The 24,672-nt window shown below is 44.8% G+C and overlaps 1 protein-coding gene across 7 annotated transcripts in view; it reads right to left on the bottom strand.

Moving 5' to 3' along the window:
• MTM1 (myotubularin 1) overlaps positions 1–24,672 on the bottom strand; it is an 89,201-nt gene that overhangs the window by 11,424 nt on the left and 53,105 nt on the right. For all 7 annotated transcript variants that reach the window (XM_032329803.1, XM_032329804.1, XM_032329808.1 and 4 more), the window contains 6 exons: positions 15,522–15,605; positions 13,215–13,364; positions 9,271–9,459; positions 6,047–6,232; positions 1,144–1,350; positions 1–93 (listed from right to left, as the gene is read on the bottom strand). In XM_032329803.1, the coding sequence (XP_032185694.1) occupies positions 1–93; positions 1,144–1,350; positions 6,047–6,232; positions 9,271–9,459; positions 13,215–13,364; positions 15,522–15,605 (909 nt within the window). The remainder of the gene's footprint in view (positions 94–1,143; positions 1,351–6,046; positions 6,233–9,270; positions 9,460–13,214; positions 13,365–15,521; positions 15,606–24,672) is intronic.

Here is a 24,672-nt window from a genome sequence, read left to right as displayed (position 1 = left end):
CTGTTTCGACATCTGCCATACACAGTCAATAAACTGGAGGAAAATAGGAGACCGGTCCGCGTCGGCGTGGTTTTTATCACCATGGCCTATTCTCTGAAACGAAAGGATGGAGATGATTTGTTTTCAGTTACGGGTACAAAACCGAGAAAGCATATATAACCCACAAAGTGTGACAATACAACTCATCAATCTGCTTTCCAAATGCCAAGTTTCTCAGAGAGTAAATGGTGTATGTTTTTCCTTGGCAATATAGAAATGTGCAAAGGTTTAGGAATACCGGAAGTCAAACATAAACATCTATACTACCCCAATGCCATCAGCTCAGCCTGCCGTTAAGTTAGCGTGCTGAGGGGCCAACCCTCACGGCCGAAGCCTCAAGACCACGTCCAAAACGGTGTGGTCATTAGTAAGTGAAGTTCTTTCTCTCCTAAGAACAAGACAAAAGCCTCACCATTTATTTTTATTAACAATGATCACCTGAGGGAGCTTGTTAAAAAGGCTTCTTCAGGGGCACCTGGGCAGCCCGGTCAGTTAAGCGTGTCTGACTCTGAACTTCCGCTCTGGGCCTGAGCTCAGGGTGATGAGATCAGGCCCTGCGCCAGGCTCTACACTCAGCGGGGAGTCCGCTGGAGGCCTCTCTCCCCCTCCGCCCCTCCCCGTGCTCATGCTTGCGTGTGTTCTCACTCTCTCAAACAGATAACTAAATAAATCTTCTTTTCTTTCTTTTTTTTTTTAAAGGCTTTTTCAGACCTGGAAATATGAATTTTAACAGGTTCTCTCAATTTTCAAATTGTGCGTCAGAGAATAATAATGATAGTAACAATAATAAAGCCTTGAACGAGTCTAGCGGCTCTGTAAAAGGTATTTGGCTCTAATGGCTATAATTGTAGCTGAGAAAGAATGGTCACAGTCTCAATTTCAACCCTTCTACGCAGGCTCCTGGTCTGATTTTCAAGTCAAACTGTAAATAGGGCAGACGGAGAAAGCGGTCTCCGGAAACAACTTTCACGACCCCCGAGGAATCGCACATACTTTTCATTTGACTCCTCAGATTTTCTTTTCGAAAGCAAATATATGGCTTAACCACCAGTCTCTCAATCTCAAACATGGACATGGAACACGTTGGCTTGACTGTTCACTTACAGATGCAAATTTATGTCCGAAACTTATCCATTCTTTCTGTACCAGTATTTCAAATCCCTCGATGCTCCGATAGTAGCTGTCCAGCATCAGCATGGCCAGGGACGTCAGCTGCGCGGTCCGGTCCCAGCCGTCGCTGCAGTGCACCAGCACCGAGCTCTTCCCCGAGGAAACTTTGTCTGCTACCTGAATGGCTCCCGTCAGGACAAGCTGGCGAAGAAGAAGAACACGTGATTAGTAGGCAGCTGTAAGATATGGCTAAAACTTGAAATAATCGTTTTTAACTCCAGAAAAGGTCATGTTTTCAAAAATTACTATTGTCTAGAACAGAAAAACTTCTGCAAATGGAACAGCAGGGGCTCTGGGGCGCGCTGCTCTTGCTCTGGGGCAATGGCATTCCGATGAGACTAGGTCATAACAAAACAACAAACTCAATGTGCACAAGTCTAAATGGCATTTCAAACCCATTTTTATGCCTGTGAGTACATTAGCATATGAGGGCTGTCTTGCCAATGACCACAGCCTGGGGCTTAAACCACAGGAGTGCATTGTCTGGCTGGAAGGCCTACACCAAAGTGTGGGCAGGGCCTGGCTCCCTCTGAAGGCCCTAGGGAAACACCTGTTCCAGACCTTCTCATCGCTTCTGGTAGACTTCCTTGGCTCGTGGCAGCAAGACTCTAGTCTTCACGTGGTGTTCTCCCTGTGTCTGTGTCTCCGTGTCCAAATTTGCCCTCTGCATAAGGACACCAGTCTTACTGAAGCAGAGGCCCATCCTACTTCAGTATGACCTCATCTGCACTCACTGCACCTCCGAGGAACCTAGTTCTAAAAAGGTCACACTCTGAGGTACCGGGAAGGGGGGCGGTCAGGGTTTCAATACACGGAATTTTTTACGGGGGAGGTTTCAATTCAACCTATAGCAGTGATCATTTTTTAAAAAAATCACCGGCCCAACAGGTCTAGTTTAGACCTTAAAGGCCTGATACAATGGAAATCCCCTTTTAGCCTTTAAATTGACAAAATATGAACTATTCTGTGGCTTGTAAGTGGAATACTTCCATCAAGATAAAGTGACAGCCTTCTTATAAACATTTGAGACTGAGAAATACTATGAAATTTGTGTATACCAGGAGTTATTGTTAGGATGTCATTTTTGGGTGACTTAGGTATTTATGGACTTATTCTGTACGAAGCACAGAGTTCACCCATCACGAGTGTGCAGTGTTATAAGGTCGCACACACGTACACAGCTGCGTAGGCATCATCGCAAACCAGCTGTAGAGCGCTTCCATCGCCCCCAGAGAGTCTCATGTGCCACCTGAGGTCAAGCCCTGCTCCTGCCCTCAGACCCCGGCAGCCACTGATTTGCTTCCTATCTCTACAGTTCTGCATTTACCACAACCGTCATCTAAATGGAATCACGTAATAGGTGGGCTTTTATGTCTGGCTTCTGTCACTTGGCGTCATGTTCTTAAGGTCCATCCATGTCATAGCCTGCATCAGTACTTCCTTCTTTTTACGGTCAAGGTGTATGCTGTTGTACGGACAGATCACATTTTATTTATTCACTCACTAGCTGATCAACACCTGGTTGTTTCTTGCATTTGGTTACTACGAATGATGTTGCTGCGAACTCTAGCACGCACAGATTTGTAGGGACTTAAGTCGTCTTTTCACTTGGGTAAACACTGACGAGGGAAATGGCTGGATGACACAGTAAATGGATGTTTATTTAACTTTTTAGCAAACTGCTAAGCCATTTTCCAAAGTGGTTGGACCATCTCTCATTGCCACTGTCAGTGTACGAGGGCTCCGTCTTTTCATGTGCTCGTCAGCCATTCACATTCGTGATGCCATTTCTGGAGCTCCCCAAGCCCTAACAGCTCTGCAACGGTCATGTATTACAGTTGTTTTCATGGACTCAAGGCAAAGTCGGACTAAGCGAATGATCTGGTAGAAAAAACTTTAAAGACACATACTTTTTGTTATTTTTTTTAACTGGATTTACTTATTTAGGTCAGCTCTATGCGCAGTGTGGGGCTTGAACTCACGACCCTGCCATCACCAGTCCCATATCGCACCCACCGAGCCTCTGAAGATCCGCACCTGCATTATTTTGATATAAACAGTAACTGCAGATAAGTGCCCAGAGTAGTGCCGAGAAGGACAGGCGAGGGGACCTCCATTATTCATACAGAAGTCACTGCCTTTAACTGACTAGAGCGGCTTTAATTCTTCAAGTGTTTTAAGCATCTCCTCAAAATCCTGTTTACAAATTTAATCTGAGGCACTGCTGCCGAAAGGGCTGTTGGATGCGACTAAAGGCAGCTTCACCCCAGACACTCCCCTCACCATGAGAAAGGGAGGCGGCCTCAGCCTGTGATCTTTCAAAATATTAGATATTTTCCCCAAAAGTATGAATTCCCACCACTGCTTCTCGACAGGAAGGCTGCTAGTTATCTCATGAAGTGAAATTAGATTTTCAAAACCATCACTGGCAACTGTTGTGTAATCAGACGGCCTAGCGCTGACGGCTGACCGGGAGGCAGCGTGTGGCGCTGGCTCAGTGGCCCGAGGCCTGGGTGTGAAACCTCCTTCCGCCGCTTTTGACCCGTCACACACTGCGCCAGTCACAGAGCCGTGGTTCCTTTCTCTCTGAAGCGGGAGGAGGAATGGGAGCCCCAGCACAGCCTGTCTTGGCCCGAAAGAAAGAATCCCCACGAAGTGACGACAACGAGGACAGGTTCGGCGAACGCCGGCTGCCGTCTAGCTGCCTTCTCAGAAACACACAGTGACAGGTCACTTCCAAATGGGAAGGGCTACAGGGCAAGAGTGTTGAGAAAAAAACCGTATGCTCCAGAAACCACAGAGACATTCTACCCTGCTGGGGCTCCAAGGGCGGACTAGAATGGGGGTGGTCTCGCCTGTGAAGCTTGCCCTGTTTCGCACACAGTCGTGGGCCCACTTCGCCTGAATGCAGGTTCGTGGTGGCCATGCCATGTGTCTAGCAGCAGCTCTGGGGCTGCAAAACAGTGTGTGAGGCCGAATAGTGGGTCAGCCAAAGATGCCCCGGTCCTGGCCCCCAGAAATCTGTGAATACCGCCTGGCATGGTAACACAGACTTCGTAGATGTTATCAAGATAATGACTTCGAAACGGAGAGATTATCCTGGATCGTGGGGGAGGGCACTAAATTACATCCCACGTATCCTGATAAGAAGGAGCTGAGGGAGATTTCACAGAGAGAAGGCAGTGGGACCACAGGAGCAGAGAACGAAGTGACCTGGCCATAGCCAAGGAATGTCAGCGGCCACCCGGAACTCGAAGAGGCAAGGACAGATGCTCCTCCTGGAGCTTCCAGGAGCACAGCCCAAACGTGACCCCCACTGATTCTGTAAGGTCCGGCTCAAGGCTACCCACATCTCTGCTCCCCCGTCTTCTGGCACAATGGGACTTAGGCCTGAGCAACCCTGAGTCAGAGGTCATTAAGGTGCCCGTCTGGCACCCCCATCACAGGTGGCCTCCTCAGAGAACACTGACAGTTTCTTTCATTTCCTTTCTATCTCCCTCTCTTTGGACAAACCTATAAAAATTGACAGGGGCCTTTTATAGCCTTCTGCATATTCTGTAGGTCCTAACTTCCATTCCACATCTTATAAAGATGGCCTGGACTCCTAATCTCCTCAGATAAGTCCCCTCACCCCTTCTGCTTTCAAGCCCCTCAAATCCCAAAGGCCCCTTTCCTTCCACTGCCTTTGCTACGAAGGCTTGTGGCATGTAACACACCACACGGTGGAGCATTAGCTCTCCTGTTCATGAGCCTGTCACCTCTTCAACCGCAAGAACCTCTTGGAAGGCAGAAGTACGTCTCGTACCCTTTTCCATTCATGGGGTCTAGCGCACTGCTTTGCCTGCCTTTAAGGGTGCGATACTTTCTAAAATTAAATGTTTTATTTTAGAATAGTTGTAGATGTATAGAAAAGTTACAAAGATACTGCAGAAAGTTTGCATATACTCGAGTACATTTGCCACAACCTGTGAACCAATATTAACATGTTATGAAATTATTAATAAACTTACTAACTTATTTTTAATAGAGTCTGTACTTTATCCAGCTCATCTTAATTTTCACCCAGTGTCCTTTCTCTAATCCAGGATCTCATCCAGGACCCACATTCCCTTACCTGTTACAATTCATTGGTTTTGCAATTTATCTTTGAGAATGACAAATTAAGAAAAAAATGAGAGTTAGGCCAAATGAAAATGTGATTCCTATCAAGTCTGAAAGTAAAATTTGACTAGAAAGCAATTTATATTAATAATGCACCTATTTAAAGTAGGCTTTCTGTTTGTTTCCACAACAAAAAGGGAGCTTCTAAAGGTGTTAGTTCCCTCAGATAGCTTCAAGTACTTTTAAAGACTGGAGGGGTGTTGCTGATTTTATTAAGATGAAACACTGAGTATAATCGAAACACTAAGTTCATTCTTTAAAGTAAGTCAATTTGAAATTGGTTTCAATGAAAAAAACCCTCTCTCCAGGGCCTTGAGGGTCGTACCCAGCAACAGTTGGATAATAAGTTGGCTGTCTCTAAACAAATCCACGTGAAGACAGAACTTACTACTGGCAAGAGGGAAAGTGACCGCTCCACAGACTGTGAAACTGTTCTGGAGTGAGATGCTGTGAAATCTTTAACTTAAAGGTAAGCACACTCTGAAGAGGTACGGAACTAACAAACATAAGAACCCTGTATGACAACTATTTCAGCTCTCACCGCTCAATTTTAGAATGGAAGGTACTGGAACAGATCCCTGTTCCACTGAACAATGGCTTTCTTATTTAGGTACGGACATCTTTTTTTCAAAAAAAAAATACTTGAAAAAAAATATACAAACAAAAAGATACTTGCCTTGATGTGTTCTAACCAGTGAGTAGACTCCAAACTGGACAGCCAGTGAGATTCTTCCACATTAGGATAGACAATGTCTTTGACTTTTTTTAAAGATTCCCGCATGACATGAATGTTATGGATGTCTAAGAAGAAAAGTTCGGTGTTATGGTATGCGTCATCACTTTCATATCCTCCTCCTGTTGCCTGAGAAACAGCAAAACATACAAATAGTCAGCTGGGTTTTCTAGTTCGTCAGAGAACTTACATGAAGAATCCAGTTGTCGGTCCTCCAATCTCCACCTTCCCAGCCTGCATGCGGCGATCGACGGGACCTGACTTCCCACCCAACACCAAGCCTCAACGACATCAGTCACACACTGAGCTTGTTGGGGGGTAAAAACAACAACAACAGAAAAACCACCCAGCAGGCTGGCAGTTTGCTGGGGATCTGTATTTGCAAGGAAAAAAAAAAATCACTTCAAATGTTCCATAATTACTAGCTCTTCTGGGCCTGGAAAGGCAAGAGTGGTTGTCAAGGGTCCCTTGCCTTGATGGGTTCCGTGGCGGTACTCTCAGGCAGCGGGAGAGGGCAGGCACGGCGCTGACTCTAACAGCCCTCAGCTCAGCCCCACTTGCTCCGAGACTGAGGGGAGGCACTCAACCTCTTGGAGCCTCGGAGACTGGGCAGGCTGAACAGGCTTAAAAGGAGTCACACTCCACCACAGCGGACCCCAGCCACCATTCAGTGAGCCCCCGCCCCCCGCTTACGGCCATGCCGCCAGAGAGAGAGTACTATCCCCATTTTGTCACTGAGGAGAGATGCTATTTAACTATCCCCAAAGTCACACGGTAATCAGTAGGACGCCACGTGTCTGAGTTCAAGGCCCACACCTCTTCTAGTGCGCCGTGACCATCTGTCCGCCCCACGGACACCAGGGACAGAGCGCCGCACCACTTTCCAGCACGGCGGAGATACCCATTCTCCATATAAAGCAAAAGAAACGGAATGGGAGGAACCTGGCTACACTCTGCTTCACGTTTTAAAATGCCATGGAACATGTGGCCTCTGGCCCTTTAAGGAAAAGTTAAATAATTCAGAGACTTGCCAAGAAAGCAAAGTTCTCCAAGCTGAAATGGAAGGGGGGGGTATTGGACAAATGTGCCGTTGCTACATCTTGCCTCTTTTCTTTTTATTTACAACAATACAAAGAATATCTAACTTGTAACTCAGAACAGAAGGGCCAATGCATCCCATGTTTTGTGGGTTTTTTTTTTTTTTAATTTTCCCAGGGTTAGTCACACAAGTTTCCTATGCAATGAAAGGAAGGCAACCACTTGAATTTCAAACCTAAAGTCCTCCGTACAAGCCAAAGGTGTTGGTCTTCCTGGTCTCTACGTAAGAAAATAGGTTTTATTTAGAAATATGTGTTTAAAGCTTATGACAAACAGCATCAATATAAGTAGAAAACACATATTCAACCTCGTTGTTTTTTAAAAAGTTATTAGCTAATGAATACCTAGACAGATGAGCCCTATTTCCCTCTCTTACCCATGCGTCAGGGCACGGAACACCTCGAGGCTCGGGTCAGAGGCCCACAGAGGTGCTCCTACCCGCCCAGCAGTCACTCCTGGAAACGGCAGGCGCCCGGCCTGGGAGCAGAGAGCGAGCCTGAGTTTTGCCAGAGCTGCGAGCCACTAATGCAATGATAAGTCACCCTCCCTTGGATGACCTGCTTCTCTACCCTTATGGTTTTTAAAGAGTTAGAGCGATTTTCAAAAGATTCTCAACGCTGGAGCTTCTTTCGTAAATAACTGAAGATAACATGCAGACAGATAAAAGGCAAAACGTACTGATCGCTCCTTGCCGAAGCAAAGGACGTTACTGCCGCTCTACTTTGATTCATCACGGTCAGCTGCGGCAGACTGAAGCAGCCTGGTGCAGGCGCTTGTCAATGCCTGGGTTTTGCTTACTTTATAATGGTGTAATGTTGCTTATTACGTGGGGGGGGGGTGTAAATTTCTAAATATCCACAAGGGAGGAACAATCAGGTCCAAAGAGAGCAGAAGTCAGAAGGGTAAAAATCAATTAGCCAAGCATAGATTGAGTTTCCAAAGTTCAAATTCTCCATCTCTGGCTAGTTTTGAAGTCTTTTCAGTTTCCTTCTCTTCAACAAAAAGGAACAACCCTGATTATCGAGTACGGCGACACAGAGGTTCAAGGGCCTGTTGCTATGGATATAGATGACTAGGGGAGAGACACAGCGGGGGGAGGAGGGAACGAGAGCTTGGTTTTTCAAGAACGCCACAGAGATCTTTAAAGCCTGGGTTTTTTCCCTTCATTTTTTCCTTCCCTTCATTCCTAAGAGCACTAGTAACACAGGCATACTTCCTGAGTGTTTAAGAGGCATTCAAGAATTCTGCTGCTGTGAAGCTGGGCGGGGTGGGGGCTAGATTCTACTCTCACAATAAGCTTTAAAGTTAATAGATGAAGGTAATCACTTTATATATTTTCATATTTTAAAATAATCTTTCTAGGGGCGCCTGGTGGCTCAGTGGGTTAAGCCTCTGCCTTTGGCTCAGGTCATGGTCTCAGGGTCCTGGGATCGAGCCCCGCATCCGGCTCTCTGCTCAGCAGGGAGCCTGCTTCCCCCACTCTCTCTGCCTGCCTCTCTGACTACTTGTGATCTCTCTCTCTGTGTCAAATAAATAAATAAAATCTTAAAAAAAAATCTTTCCAAATACCTCATTACAATTTTACATCATATTTATTTCAGCCTAAATGTGTACATAGAAATACTGCTTTTTATAAACATATTCAACTCTGAATTATATAGAAGGGATGGGTCAGAAACATCTAACATTACAAAGAATGCAAGATATTCATCTTTAGACTCAATTTCCTAAATGTTTTAATTCTACTTCCCAATTTACTTTGATTGCTTTACCTACAATTTCAAAATCATTTCCACTACTGAAACAAAAATCAACTGCAATTAACGCAGAGCTGGGCCAAGGGAACACAGGAAGCGGAGGGAACTCGGCAGACGTGAGTGGGTAAGATGCACGATCCACATGCAAGTAACAGTGAGCAGAGCCGCTCACACACCCTTCCATTTAGGAAGCTGCTGCATCTCTCCAAGCTGCGTGATGACTTGTTTAGCTTTCAGGTTCTTGTCTTGTGCTATGAATAATTGAAGATGCCAGAAAAGTGACGCATCTAGCGTGTCACTGAATATACTCACCTTGTTGGCCACTGCATTTACATTGGGTCTTGCATCATAGATTGTGAGTTTAGAAATTTGTCTGTTAGTCTCCCTGATAACATCGAGATACTTCTCATCATCTTTATTCCGTTTACCACTCATACCAACGAGGGGCTGACTGCAACGCACGATGACGGTCTTGTTTTCTGGATGAATCCATGACAGCACCTATGGTGGGTTCAGAAATTTTAAGCTATCAAGAAAACAGCAAATCTCAAAACTATTAGAAATATAAAAAAAAAAAAATAAAGCACTAACCATCATGATGCTGTGAGTCCGATTTGGCCAAAACAGAAACTTGTTTACCTGTGATTGCACGGTGTGTGCCTAGCAACACACGTTTAATGAGGACTATTCAGAGACAACTAGAATAACCAATTTCTTTAACCAGTCTTTTCTTAATTAGCACATCTCACAGAGATAAAATGCTTACCTAAAAAAGAGTTCTATCACTTCAAGGGAATAAAAAGCTTCTGATACTACTTCAGTTCTGTAGCCTGCCCTGGATTTCTCTGACAGAAACAAGGAAATCACCCTGGTACAATATGTTTATATAATACCAACTCACTTCTACAGGTCATCTACCCAACAGTCTCAATTCTAGGAAAAGAAAAAAAAAGCTTTCAGGATGACCGCAAGGCTGCCAGAGTTCCCACAATGAAGCTTAGGGAGCCGTACTTTGCACACAAGCCTAGCCCAGGGGCTACCTGGTTTCGAAGCTCGTGGTGCAGGAGAAACACCACCTGTAGAAGGGAGCTAACAAGTAATACAATAAGAGCTATAGAACTGTCCACTTTAAGTGGGGGAATTGTTTGGTAGGTGAATTAGATCTCAAAGCTGTTAAAAAAACGAAAAGGGAGCCACAGTGTGGACTCAGGGCGAGGCACACCTCTGCCGTCGCGGTAACCTGGGCGCAGAGCTCACAGCCTCTGCCGCTCCCGTCTCCTGCTTCATCAGATGTGGGGGTGAACGTGACTCGGTGGCCCTGCTGGGGGATGACGGAAGAAAACATGTAACGCACGTTCGAGGGGCAGGCCAGGGGGCCTGTGACGTCAGATACAGAAAACTGTGAAAAGCAGACACCAGAACCAAAGAACTCAGTTACTACAAGGCCAAACACGCTGTCATCTCCGAAGTCACCCCCTCCACGAAGGCATGACAGTGAGAACAGGCTACTGAGAAAAGATCATTACCACAGCGTGAAGGAGTCTTTGTGCCATGCCAGAGACCAGTAAAAACACCACTGTGGCCCCTGAGAGTCCAAAGGCTCAGAACTGGGAAGCCCCGGGATAAGCACTGGCTCCCCGGGACCTCCATTTTCTAACCGGCAACGTGGAGGTGACACTGGCCCAGCTTGCCTCCTATGGCCCTTGCTTTGAGACAGGTAAGAGACAGGAGATCCTTTTAGGCAAGTATGAATGTATTTTAATTTTTCAGGTTTACTGAGATATAAGTGGTCTACAACACTGTGTAAGTTTAAGCTGTATAAGACGTTGATGTGGTGCAAGACCACTTTTTTTTTATTTCATAAACACCCGCAGCAACTTTTAGATTTAAATCAGGTCCTAGGCAAGAAATTGCCGTGTGCCACCGCCAGTGGCCTCCCTCCCCCCGCCCCTCTTCTCCTGGCCTGGGAATTTAAGGCTGCAGTCACCACGCCATTAACAAATAATACTTTTGTAAGCTGGTTTGCTTCTTTTCTTTTCTTTTCTTTTCTTTTGGGATCTCCGCAACCTTCTTAAAAAGGATGCTTGCTGTTTGGCTCAGAGGTATAAAGAATGGTCACTTCACAACACCAACTACCGTGACTGTTTTCAAAGTATAGGGTACTGTCTTAGGCTGTTCTGATTGAGGTTAGGATCTAGAAGCCAAAGATAATTAAGGATGTGCACACATATTGCACCACCAAAAAGGTGTTGATCGCAGCACTGTGGATAATAATAAAAGATTAAAGGGAACCCAGATGTCTCACAACAGAAAATGGATAGAATACATTATGGCACACCTACACCCTGGCATACAGAATAATTTCTTTTTTTTTTTTTCAAATAAAAATATGTTTCCATGGAAGGAAGTTTGGAAGGACATAGAGCAAAATGTTAACTGTGGTTCTCACTAGGTGGCAGACTCCTTTTTGCTTATCGGCATTTTATAAAATGTCTAAAATAATTATGTTACTTATATGTCAAGGACTCCTGTAACTTTAAGACAAACCTGTTTGAGAACACAGGAATGCATATGAGAGCAGATGTATGCATTCATGGAAATACTGATTCATGCAGATCATTTTGTCATTCAACAATATCTTATAATCGTTCTTGTCCTATTTATACACACAATAACAAGAGTGCTTTCTCATCAACTCTTTTTGTGTTTTTATATGGGCTTTTAAAAAAGAACTGAATATCAAATATTAATGATTTCACATTAAAAGCAAATACATTTTCTGGTGTACAGTCGAAAGTCAGGTGGTCAGAAGGTGTATCAGAAAGAGGATATCATCTATTATTAAACATTCTTAAGCATGGTAGTCTATAAAGATATAGACACGATGGAGAGCTTAGCCTTCATTTTATTAGGAAAAATACAGGTAGATTGGTGGCTGTTATGAAGTAAGAAGGATCAATAAAATGGCTAAATAAGTAAAAAGCTAAGCATTCTACTGGCTCCACAGTAGACTCTCGCTCACTCAGGGTAGCAGAGACTAGTAGGTCCAGATGGTAGCTGAGCACAAAAGACTGGGCCCAGTTGTTTCTTCTCTTCTCCTGCCCTAAATCCCATGAAATTCTCTCTCTTGTTCTCTCTCTCTCTCTCACACACACACACACAAACACACACACGCATGCGCGCACACACACACACACTTGACATGGTACATGTTCAACTGAATGAAGGCAAAACAAAATCCATCCACACTACCCTAGCTTAGTTCTCCTGTGGGTGAGACAGTGGGCACAGAAAAGTATGTCACAACAGAGCAGAAGAGGAGTAAGTAAACTTGTAACTCTAGCCTCGTTGGCACAGTACTCTAGCAAAACGAGCTAAAGAACATATGTTCAAGTATGGAACCACCAAGAGATCATTAACATATGAACAGACACTCATAATCAGAGGAGCGAGTGCATTTTAAAAGTTGTGATTCCTATTATGTTGACATTCTACAAAAGTTTCACATGAATGTCCTTTTAAGGACAAAAAATGTCTAGACTTGGAGTTAAAGGCAAGGTGACATTAAATCTTCATTTCTTCAATCCTTGTTTTTCCAAAATCTGTTATTTAGAAAACCAAAACAAAACAATGTACTTATTATGACATGTCCTAAAAATTAAGAGGGGAAAAAATTCTCTAAATTTTTAGTCAATAAAATTTATGCACACAAAGTAGACAGTATGACTCATACATAAATATTTAAGAGCCAAAGAGAACTTTGTGAACTAGGTCCAATGATACCGTAAGTATACTGTCTGGAATAATCTGCACTTGGCTCCAGTTTGCTAACTGCATTCAGAGAGCTTGCAAATGTGATGAGGACAAGCTAGACCTACTAAAGCTGCCATGTGCTCTATGTCATTTCCAGTATGACTGAGCCGACGCTCATGGAAAGTCCATCACACGTCACGTACAGTATTACAAAGGTGAAAACCAGAAACCCTCCTCTTTCCCTCTTTCCTTCCAGCTAGCACTTGGTTGACTTATGCATTACTTAGACCCTCTCTCAAATAAGAATTAGTTTGCACTCATTCTCTGACCTTGATTGTGAGCTCTGGAAGATGGGTGCTGTCTTAGTTCTTTTCCCAGCAGGCGTAGCACTTTGCACTCAGAAGGCACACTGTGGCCTGCAATTCCAAGAGTGTTTCTCTGACCTGACTATTTTTATGGGCTAAAAGGCAATCTCTGAGGAAAACATTAACTGTAGTACTCACTGGAATCCGATTTCTGGATCTAAAAGTTGCAACTCTCCTGAGATCGTCATCTGAGGCACGATATGGAACCACCAAGAGAGCAGGGTAAGTGTCACAGAGTTCATAGCACTTATTGATAAAAGTTATTCTCCAGTGGTGATTGGGCAAGCCCTGTAGGAAAAAAGGAAGTCTAAGTCAGTACTCCATGACTTTGTACCTGGATTTGGCCTTGGGTCTCCTTTCTTCTTTCTAGCAGATTCTGCACATGCTTCTTTGACCACAGGGTAGTGACCGTCTACCGATTTATACTAAAGGGAGCCAAATCCATAATCCAGACAACATAAGAACACAAGACAAAACACTGGTGGTTCCCATAATTCTAGAATATCATTGATGAATACAGATTCTCTTGAATTTGAGATCTTCCTTTATTTCATGTCAAGCTATCTCTTACTACTTGTACAATAAAGATAAACCCAAGTTCATCCCCCACCTGTATACCCCACCCCCACCCCAAAGAAAAGTGCATCATGTAATTTCAACCTGTGTCTAACTGAGGATAGAAAAGACATTGGGCAACTCCCTCTCCCTGCTCAAAACAGAGTGAATGCTTCAGTCTGCTCCAAAGTAGAAAGAAGCTAAGTTTATGAAGAAAGTCACAGAGGGGAAATAGAGGAAAACCCCTCTGGGGAGGCTCATTTCGCCACCTCCTAGAAGTTTTTTCAATCAAGTGGTTTGGGATTGGTGATTGCCCTATAGGGCTGTGTGAGAAATACAGTCATCTGCATTCTAAGCACACTGCTAATGCGACAGGGAGACAAGGCGTACACCTCCCGTCCTGTCATCCACCCACAAAACCATATCTAGTATGGACAAGATCCAGAGGTGGTGGAATATTCTCTCCCCATACTCACAAATACACAAATACACAAACAAAGGTGAGCTATGTGGGTGCTTGCTTTGGGGACAGACATTGTACCTTTTCCTTAGGTCTGGTCCTATAGACCACGGACCAAACAGGTGAGTCTGATGCTGAGTCCAATTAGAGAGTTATAAGTCCCATGAGAAAGTTATAGGAAGAAAAGATGAAATATAATGGCAGTCTAAAACAAGATACCTTTCAACAGTTCATACATGCATGCAATCTTAAACAGGAACTGTCTTGTATCAAGCTAGGAACACTGATCTAAAAAATAAGTCTTAATATGTCAGTAACACTCCAAAACTAAGATACAGATATTTAAATACATGATGCTACAGAGGTCTCCAAAACATGCAAAATGTTTTAATGGTCTTTCTTCTGCCTCAATAACTGACCCAGAACAGAGGTCATTAAAAAATGAGAGGTATAGATAGCCTTCGGAAACTCAACGCTCTAAAGCTGACTTCCGGAAGCATAGGACATACTACCTCATACATGGGATTTAAACTCCTGCACCCACATTCCTGAGCATCGAATCTGCTTACAAATATGCACACCACTGGTCAAGACTAAAAAAAAAAAAAAAAAAAAGAGAGAGAGAGAGAGAGAGAGAAGAGAAAATCAACACAGGTCCTTGGTAGTGGAGGTGGTGGCCAGAAGGTTCTTCTCAAGTCTAGGGTTCTAAGATTTTACTTTACCTTCACTGCCTTTTCACATAAGGCAATCAGGCTTGATCTGATTCTCAAAGCTCACCCGACAAAAGTTCCCAATTATTTTAAGAGCTGTGTAGGATGAGAACTATGAAAAACTCCATCACATAACTCCAAGCTAGCCTACAGATTTGGTTAAATCAGAGGTCAAATTGTGGCTTTTGGACATAAAACACACAGGCTCTTCTTCACAAAAGTGCCACAAGAGACTTTTGTCCCTGAACAGCCGCACTGTACCACCGTGTTTCTTACAGCACAACAACCATGCACGTGGGTGAGGTTTACAGAAGAGAGCAGCAAAAGCAATTTGAATATCCATCCATCAAAGCTTTCTTGGAAAAGACATCATTACAGGGAAACCATTCTAATTCATTTCAATCTGCAAATCAGAATAAATATCATTTGAATCTAGCTGTCAGTGATAGTCAAGCTCCCACGTACGTAAATATATAGTGACACGAATTCCTAAAGAGTAAGGTATAGAAGTTTGACTCCTCTAAATTCCAAATATTTGATTCATTTCATGAACAATATATCATAGGGCTATGGAATGAGCTCATAAATTACAGACTAATAGATAAAATAAGCTATAACTGCCATTTAAGCTAGACTTAGCAAAGATTTCACTGATGCTGAAAGAGCATGACAGACAAAATATTGTCACCTGGAATGTCTGCGATTTGCCACATGACTTACCTGCCTTCTGTATTCTTCGACTGGGTTATAAACCATCCACCCATCCACGTTAAACTTTTCTTCATTTAGAAATGCAAATATGGGCTAGAAAAGGCAAAAGGAAAAAAAAAAGAATTTCAAGTTCCACGTGACGGAACTGATAGTGTCCTAATTCCATGTCCTCTGGGTTTGCCTACCATGAAATCACAACCCAAAGCGAGACTTTCAAAAAAAGGAGTAAGAGTGGGAAATGCAGACCATATTTAATGCTACCTTCTAGCTTGAGTAAGCATTACTTCTGAGACCTCAATTTTCTATGGCTACAAACATCTCTTTTCATTTGTTCTTTTTAAAAAATGATGTTCCATGAACATCAGATTTCTAGACCAAAACATACCTATCTATTTTGAATAGCATTAGCAATTGATCAGGTAAAAGCCACTTAAAAAAAAAAAAAAGAAATTCAGGAATAATCACTAAACAGATGACTGTCTCACAAGGGAACAATAGCATGTTTATCTATTTTAAAAGGGAAAGGACATTAGGAAAATTCTTAATTAACTGTTCTCAGTGAGTTCTGAATCGATGCCCTGACCTCCACGCAATGACAGGACGTGGCCCTCTCTGTGTCCCTGTGCTCACTCTGGAGGCGATATTGACGAATTTTACAGCTTCAAATGCCATCTGTATTCCAGTGACTCCTAAGTATTTCTGGCTCTCCAGCCCCGACTTGGATCTGCACACCTGGCTGTCCAAGGGACCGCTCCACAACTCCAGCCTGCCTCCAGAGGCATCTGGAAGACTCAGAAGTTAACACGTCCAAAGCCAAACCCTTGAACGCCTCCCATCCTGCTCCTCTCACAGCCTCCCCACTTCAGTCGATGGCAACCCCATCCTTCTAGTTGAGCCCAATACCTCGGTGCCATCGTCATCAGCTCACTGCCACCGCCCTGGTCTAAGCCTCAACCATCTCTGCTTGCATCACTATAACCTCCTAACTGGTCCCCTACTTTGCCTCTTAACCTCTAAAGTCAGAGTAAGAGTGTCACAACCTAAGTCAGCCCGAGTCATTCCTCTGCCCCAATCTTCCTGTGCTTTCCATCTCACTTGGAGTCAAGGCAGAAGTCCGCCCAGTGGCCTACACACAGCTGTCCACCATCCGGCCACAGTCCCTACCAGGCCTCTGCTCTGCCATCGCCCCCTCCGCTCCAGCCCCGCCGACCTCCAGTTTCGCTGTTCCCCCAAAGCACCAAGCACATGCCAATGTCAGGGCCTTTTCACCTGCCGTCCCGCTGTCTGGAATCCTTTCCCCCCATGGCTTTCCCTTTTATTTCTTTCACATCTCTGCCCAAATGTAACCTTAGTCAGTGAGACTTATTCTGACACCCTACAGAGAAACTCCATGCTACCCCTCCCAGAACAGCACCCCTCTTCTCCTTCCCATCTTATTCCCCCTATTACCTATGACCATCTGACACACTGCATGTTTCCTTGTTTGTTTACTGTTGGACTCCCACTGTTCCCTGCCCTAGACCATGGGCTCCATAAAGAGAGACACCTGCTTGGGTCACATCCTGTATCCTCCGTAACCAGAATGGTATCTGGTCCACAGTAGGCAGCATACAAACTCGTTGGCCCAGAGAAAATGCCCAGTCTATACAGCCCCTGTACAACCACGTTCTCGCGAAGCACCGGGTTTGGGCACTTTTTCCTCTCGGTTATCTTCCCCGCCACCCACTCTCCTCTGCTGTCGTCCTGCAACTGTGCACGCCAGCCTCCCCTCCCCTACACTACACGGCATTTCTGGAAAAGCCTTGCTCGGCAACAACAGCTTTATGTATTCAAAAAGCCAGAGGTTTAAGGTAAAAACTGACTAGGAGACTGCTCTCCGGACTGTCTTCTTGAACTCTCTGAAGCACGGGGGCCCCCCCAGCAGGTCTCAGGGCAGGCAGTGGTAGGCCCAAGCGCTGTGTAGTCTATGGCGGGCAGGACACCAACCACATGATACTGAGCTAGCTAAGCAATCCGCCGAGGCTTCACACGGACACGGAACCCCTGGCAGTCCTTAATTATTCCTACCACTGCGGGATATGAGTGATTCCTGTTACTTGAAGTTTAACGCAAAGGCGGAGGGACTTTTGATGGAAACAATCTGTAGCACGCATCAACGTGCTCTGCTGGCGACCTCTGGCACTGGAGAGCATATGATCAGCTCCGCCCGCCACTGCGCTGCTTACTTACGTGTAGACGGCGGTGGTCTGAGACACAGGGCTCCTACCCCCTTTACAAGACCCATATGCTGCTTTCTTGAAATGAGTTCCTGACTTCCACGTTTTTTTGTTTTTTTTTTTTTTTTGGTTTATTTTGTTTGTTTGTTTTTAGTTATTTGCAGCTTTCCCATGCAGCTCAAGTGAATATGGCAGCCTTTTAAAAACAGAATAAAATGACTAACTTGAAGGCCAGATAAAGCTTTCTCTCCAGAAAAATCGTCATGTGTGTTAATGCCATCAGGGCCCTTTGGCTTGCCAGCAGCATTTTCAATGTAACTGTTTCTCAGTTACAAATAATAAAGCAACTCCTTTCTTGCTTCACATATTCTCTTGTATCTTATATTAAAATTACTGATGTATATAAGTTTATAAAATCATTATCAGAAGATGAAAGTTATGTAGCCCAAACCAAAATTATCTCTAAAATTTCTTTTTTTTTTTTACGATTTTATTTATTTATTTGACAGACAGAGATCACAAGCAGGGAGAGAAGCAGGCAGAGAGAGAGAGGGAAGCAGGCTCCCTGCTGAGCAGACAGCCTGATGCGGAGCTCGATTCCAGGACCCTGAGATCATGACCTGAGCTGAAGGCAGAGGCTTAACCCACTGAGCCACCCAGGCGCCCCTATAATTTCTTTAATAGGTTTGCTTTTAGGCAACTCTGAATACAAGTAATATAAAAAATTGTCATTAATAGGAGAGTGGGCCCAGTGTCCTTGTGGTAGCAACATCTCAGGCGGCCTTTCTCAAGAAATCATTCTGGAATAACACTGCACATTCTAAATGACATCCAGATATACAGGATGAGTCAATGAACTGGCATCCTTTACCTCTGAAACATGCCTCTGAGAACTCTGTGATGGAAACAGCTCCCAGGTTAAGAGCTAAGAGCCAGACCTGGAGCTCAGATATTTCAGGAAAATTTATGAACCAACCAACAGCCAGATAGTCCTGCTCATGAAATACATAGGAGCATATCAAATACTGAATTGGAGCTTAAGGTCGAAAAGACCAGGTGTCTAAACCAATATTTTAACCATCCAAATAAATTAGCTTACAATTACAAGAAAAAAAATATATATACATTTTAATATTTTATCTATTTGAGAGAGAGGGAGAGGGAGAGAACAAGCAGGGCAGGGGAGAGGAAGAGAGAGTCTTAGCCAGACTCTGCACTTAGCACAGAGCCCAACACAGGGCTCAATCTCACAACCCTGAATTCATGACCTAAGCTGAAACCAATAGTTGGACACTTGACTGATTGCACCACCCAGGTGCCCCAAGGAAAAAATATTTTTTAAAAAACTATTACTTGTTAGTTTTTAAAGAAAAACACAATTCAAACATGAAGTTGTTGGTATCTGGCTCCCCTGAGGCAAGCTTTCCAAAAGAACCAATGCGGATGTTTTCTAAAGTTGGATGTACCCAGACTTATTTCCCAGGTTATTTTCATTTTTGCCTATTTTTTTTTCCTCTTAAAGATTCAGGTAAGAGAATGAAGCAAGAGTTTTAAAACACAAGCTCTCAACAGGGTAACATAAATGTGGATTATTACCAAAACTACTTACTAAGTATTAAAGCAAAGCAACAAAACCCTTCACCTGTACCTCATTATTACAAAGTACAAAATTCCCCACAAGTGGTGACTCGTGACAAGTCTTAAGCTCCTGTCCGAACACTGTTAAAACCTAAAGTTAATGGGTTACATGCCTTGAGATTTTTAGCTGTCATTTATTTTCTCTTCTTTAAGGCTTTGAGTCTTTTCGGACTTTAGCAGAGGGCTGCCATTTCCAGGGATTCCTAACTCTATCCCTGGATCGCCTGAGAGCCTCTCTTAGGGAACCAGAAGTGCCATGAAGAAAACTTTCCTTTCTGAGGATGGAGCAGGGAGCCGGGCGCGTAAGCCAGGTAACAGTGAATCCATCCTGGCAGTGACATGACTTCAGGACCTGGGGACCCTGCAGCAGGAGTGCAACTGTGTGTGCGTGGGCAGGGGTGGGCGGGGGGGGGACAGCTCTGCCTCTGGGCCCAGAACAGTTCTGCCCCATGGGGGCTTCGGGAGGCCCTCCACGGGGCTGGCCACACCCTACCTCAGAGTCAGGCTGGGGCGACAGGGGCGGGTGCCCAGGGGTGCCTGGGCCCCACCATGCCCTCCCTCCCCATGGAGCCAGAATTTCCAGGGGTGGGGGGATGTGGGGGTGGTCGCCCCTGTTCAGTGCCCTGATCCTGAAGAGCCACGTGCCATACAGGATACAGGACCACACTCAGGATTACAGCCCAAGGCTTCTATGTGCACAGGCTAGCTGGGGGGCTGCTCCACTATTTTTTTTTTTAGAAAGTAATTTTGAAATACTTAGAGATTCGCAAGAAGTTACAAAAATGTACAGGGAAGTCCCATGCCCCCTTCACTCAGCCTGAGCCATCAGGAACACCTTGCACAGCTAGAGCACTGTATCCAAACCATGAAAGGACACTTGTGTGCCTACCCTGGCTTCAAGTGAGCAGGCCTGCCTTCACTTGGCTCTAGACTAGTATTTGGGCAATTCACCAGTTCAGATTCCTACTAGTCAAGAGATACCATGCATGGAGACTTAAGGAAAAAAAAAAAAAAAGCAATCATGTGCATTTTTTCCAGGATTAAAAATAGCACAATGTAACATTTGAAAAATGTTAAAGGACAAAGTTGAGATGAAAATCTCTGATTTCACACTAGGGATAAAAACAGCTCTGACAAAGAGAATGTAACTTGTCATTTAAATTTTCCTACATTTATCACTGTTGTTGTCTTGTGGGGCGGGGGCTAAAACCTGAAAGGACGACAGGTTTTAGATTTCATTTAATTAGCCGTTATTTAAAACAGCCCCTATGTGAAGATGCACAAACTCGCTTAAAACACCTAGATTGGATTTACTGCTATTTAATAGGCTCTATAAATATTGAGCAACTCGCTTAGTTTTCTTCTTCAAGGTGGGAGAGCTGTCTGTCCGTGAATTAGAGTTTCTAGATCTCATGAAGCCCCTCTCAGACAGCCTCTTCCCCCAAAGACTTGGCAGGTTGTGTCTCAGAACTGGAGGTTGGAGAGTCAGATGTGTAAAAATTAAATACCATTCAAAAGGGAGGCAGTTACAGAAGAAAACTATTTTCATAGTACCCAAGGGAATGAACTGATAAGTTATGCAGATTTAACGGTGCTTTCAAATGATGCTGCCACCAGGCATGGACACAAGTTTGAGGAAACGCAGACCCTTTTTAGGAAACAAGCAAACTCTCTCTGAACACCCAGCACTAAACATCTAGGGGGCTGTTCATTCACTCATTTCCTGATGGAATTCTGCAGTGTCTGAACAGGAACTTAAGTGGCCATTTTTAAAATTTCATTTCTGAAATTGAAGACACCTGCCTTTTTAAAAGATTCCATCTACCATTTCAGGGTGTCGCAATGTAAAATCACCTCATTTTCATCTTTCAGGTTACACTTAAGAAACAAGACCTCTTTGAATAAGGAAAAAGAATGCTTTCATTAAAGTTGGCACGGGGCGGTGGAGCCCAAAATTTTGAGATAGAACTATAGGAGGTAGTGAAACTTGGAAATTTTTCAGTTCAAAGTAACATCTTTCATGCAACTGCATCAAAAGTCATTTCATCCAAAAGTGTGACAAAAGCCTCCTAGGTCCAAAGCGGCTAGCACGTAAATGACCACTTACATCTCCGCTGGCTTCAATGATTCTCCTAGTCCTCTACCGGACAGTGCTAACAGCAGTCATTCTGCTCGTCTTCCAGGATTCACCTCCTCCAGGAAGCTGTCCTTGACACCAAGCCCCTTACTTCCCCCTCCCCTGATAACCCGTGCACAGGCATCCGTGCATCTCTCTGTCCTCCCGGCAAGCGGGCATGAGCCCCAGCTCCCCGCACCTAGCCACAGGCCGGCAGGCATTGAGTAAGTGCCTGCAGAGCAAACACAGAGAGGAAAGGATGGAACGGAGGATGAGGAGGATGAGGACGGAGGAGGGGCCTGACCTAGCAGACCTTCCATTTTATAAAGCCTCAATGGTTAAAAGAACGTTACTGGTACCTGAAGGGTGACTGATGCAAGAAAAGAAATGTTCCAAAATCAAACACAAAGAAGTGTGTGTGATAAAGGTGGTATCGTACACGGGAGCCCTGAATAAATTCCAAATCAGTGAAATATTTACATTTTAAAAAAGAAACTGAAGTTTTAAAGGAATATCCTAGGGAGAATTATTCTACAACTCTGAGCAGGGAAGACATCCCTAACAGTGATGTAAAACCCAGAAGCTATGAAAGGAAACTCCGCAGACAAGAGTCTAACCTAGCAGGCCCGGCTGCTCTCCTGAGACAGGTCCGCTCGTGAGGTTGGCCCTCGGCTGGCCCCTGGGAAGCCGGGTTCTCGGGAGAGTTCCCATAGCTCCCTAACTGATAAGAAGGGTTTATGGTGCCTCAACTGTATAAAAGTGTTTTATTTTATTTTATTTATTTATTTGAGAGAGAGAGAGACTGAGAGCATGAGAGGGGAGAAGCGGACGGACTCCCGTTGGAACTGGGAGCCTGATGCGGGACTTGATCCTGGGAATCCAGGATCATGACCTGAGCTAAAGGCAGTCGCCTAACCAACTGAGCCATCCCGGCTCCCTGTATAAGCATGTTTTATGCTTAACCTCTGCTTTCCTCCTGAGATGCGGTGATTCGGGTACCTGCTAGGCAGATGGCGCTGCACTTTCCTGGTTGGTGACACTTCCCATGTGTTGTCTCAAGTTGTTGCTATAGGAATAAGTGTCTCCCGTGTGACTCTACTGGGAGAAAACTGTGGAAGTTTGTGCCTGGTTTCCCCCCAGACTTTACCCATGTGCCTTTTCCCTTTGCTGCTTTTCCTCTATACCTTTTTGCTATAATAAATCACACTCGTGAGCATGACTGTATGTTAAATCTTCTGAATTGTCTGAATGAATCATTGAACTTGGGGTGGTCTTAGGGACCCCCATCAGAAAAAAAAATGATAAATACAAAGATTTTTTAAAATTCCTATAGCAAAAGCCACCATAGTCAGAAGACACATGGGGAAAATATTTGCAACTGGTAATATGAGTATGGCCATTACATAAAGAACTCCTACAATTAACAAGCAAAAGACCAAAATCCCAAAGGAAATATAGGCAGAAGCTACAGACAATCAATAGAAATACGAATAGCTCAAACCAAAAAATATTTAATTCTGGGGCACCTGGGTGGCTCAGTGGGTTAAACCTCTGCCTTCAGCTCAGGTCGTGATCTCAGGGTCCTGGGATCGAGCCCCGCATCGGGCTCTCTGCTCAGCAGGGAGCCTGCTTCCCCCCTCTCTCTGCCTGCCTCTCTGCCTACTTGTGATCTCTCTAGAAAAAAAAAGAATATTTAATTCTAGTCAAATAGGATAAATACAAAATAAAACTATGAATCCACATTTTCACCTTAGTGAAGATAAAAAATTAGATTAGTGAAGATAAAAAAATCTGTAAGTAACCTGGATTGGTGCAGTGGGCAGAACGGTCCCCCAGAGATGTAGTCCTACTCCCCGTGACCCATGTTACGTCACCGTACGTGGCAAAGAGGAATTACGCTGCCAATGGAATTAAGATTTCTAATCTCCTGACTCATTTAAGAAAGGAAGAATACCCCGGACATCGCAAGAGTGCCAATGTCATCGTAAGGGTCCTGAGATGTGGAAGCAGGCCACAGAGCGGGAATCAGAGAAGGAGAGGGGCGACGGAACAAAGTCAGTAATTCGAAGGACTCCACCACTGCTGCGGCTCTGACGGAAGAAGAGGCTGTGAGCGAAGGAACGTGGGTGCCTCGAGAAGCTGGAAAACACAAGGAATGGACTCTCCCCTAGATCCCCAGAAGACACACAGCACCACACCCCTTGACTTTAGCCCAGTGAGACCCATTTTGGACTTCTGACCTCCAGAACTGTAACATGACAGACTCGTGTTTTTCTAAGCCTCCAAGTCTGTGATCACGTGTCCTCGCAGCCGCAGGAAACGAACGGAGTTGGAGGGGAACAGGCGCTCTGGCGCACTGCATGTGGGGGGGGTGAAGCCAGTACATCTTCTTTTCCTGACAGTGGTAACAGCAGCCACTCTGCTTCTAAGGACTTATCCTACGACATACACGAGCACGTACAAAATGATGTATGTGCAAGGTTACCCAGCACGGTTCATGTAGCGGTAGACGCCCGGAGATGACCTCGGTATCCATCCATAAAGGTCATAAAGAGGGCGAAGCGGCCCACTCATCCGGCAGTAGCTTTTGGTAAATGTAAAAGCAAGGTATGGAAGAACACACAGCTTACTCCCGCCAGGGTCAGAGGGGGACAATACGACTAACAGGTTACATGGCCAGGCTTAAAGTACCACTGGGCGGACAGTAACAGATGGGCAACACGGGTCATCGGTGAGGGGGAAACGGGACGGGTGAAGGATGCTGGGAGCGGGCTAGTCTCACAAAACACCTGCCTTAGTGGAGCCAGGATGACAAGTCACCACAGACCGGCTGGCTTAAAACAATGAACATTTACTTCTCACAGTTCCGGAGGCTGCAAAGTCTAAGGTCCAGGAGTCACCATGGCTGGGTGCTGGTGAGACCCACTTCCTGGTTTACAGAGGGTGGCCTTCGTGCTGTACGTGACGTGCTGGAGAGCACAAGCTCTCGCCCCTTCCTTTACCTGTCAGGTCAGTGATCCCATCCTGGGGCTCTCTCCCCATAACCTCACCTAAGCCTAATCACCTCTCCAAAGCCCCACCTCCAAATACCATCACACTGGGGGGCTCGGGCTTCGGCACGAGATTCTGGGAGGACAGAAACATTGAGTCCGTAACACTACCTTCTAGAGGTCCCAAGTTTTCAATTATG

Source organism: Mustela erminea, chromosome X (assembly GCF_009829155.1).
Source record: "Mustela erminea isolate mMusErm1 chromosome X, mMusErm1.Pri, whole genome shotgun sequence".
NCBI lineage: Eukaryota > Metazoa > Chordata > Mammalia > Carnivora > Mustelidae > Mustela > Mustela erminea.
This window is presented reverse-complemented; position numbering and strand designations above follow the sequence as displayed.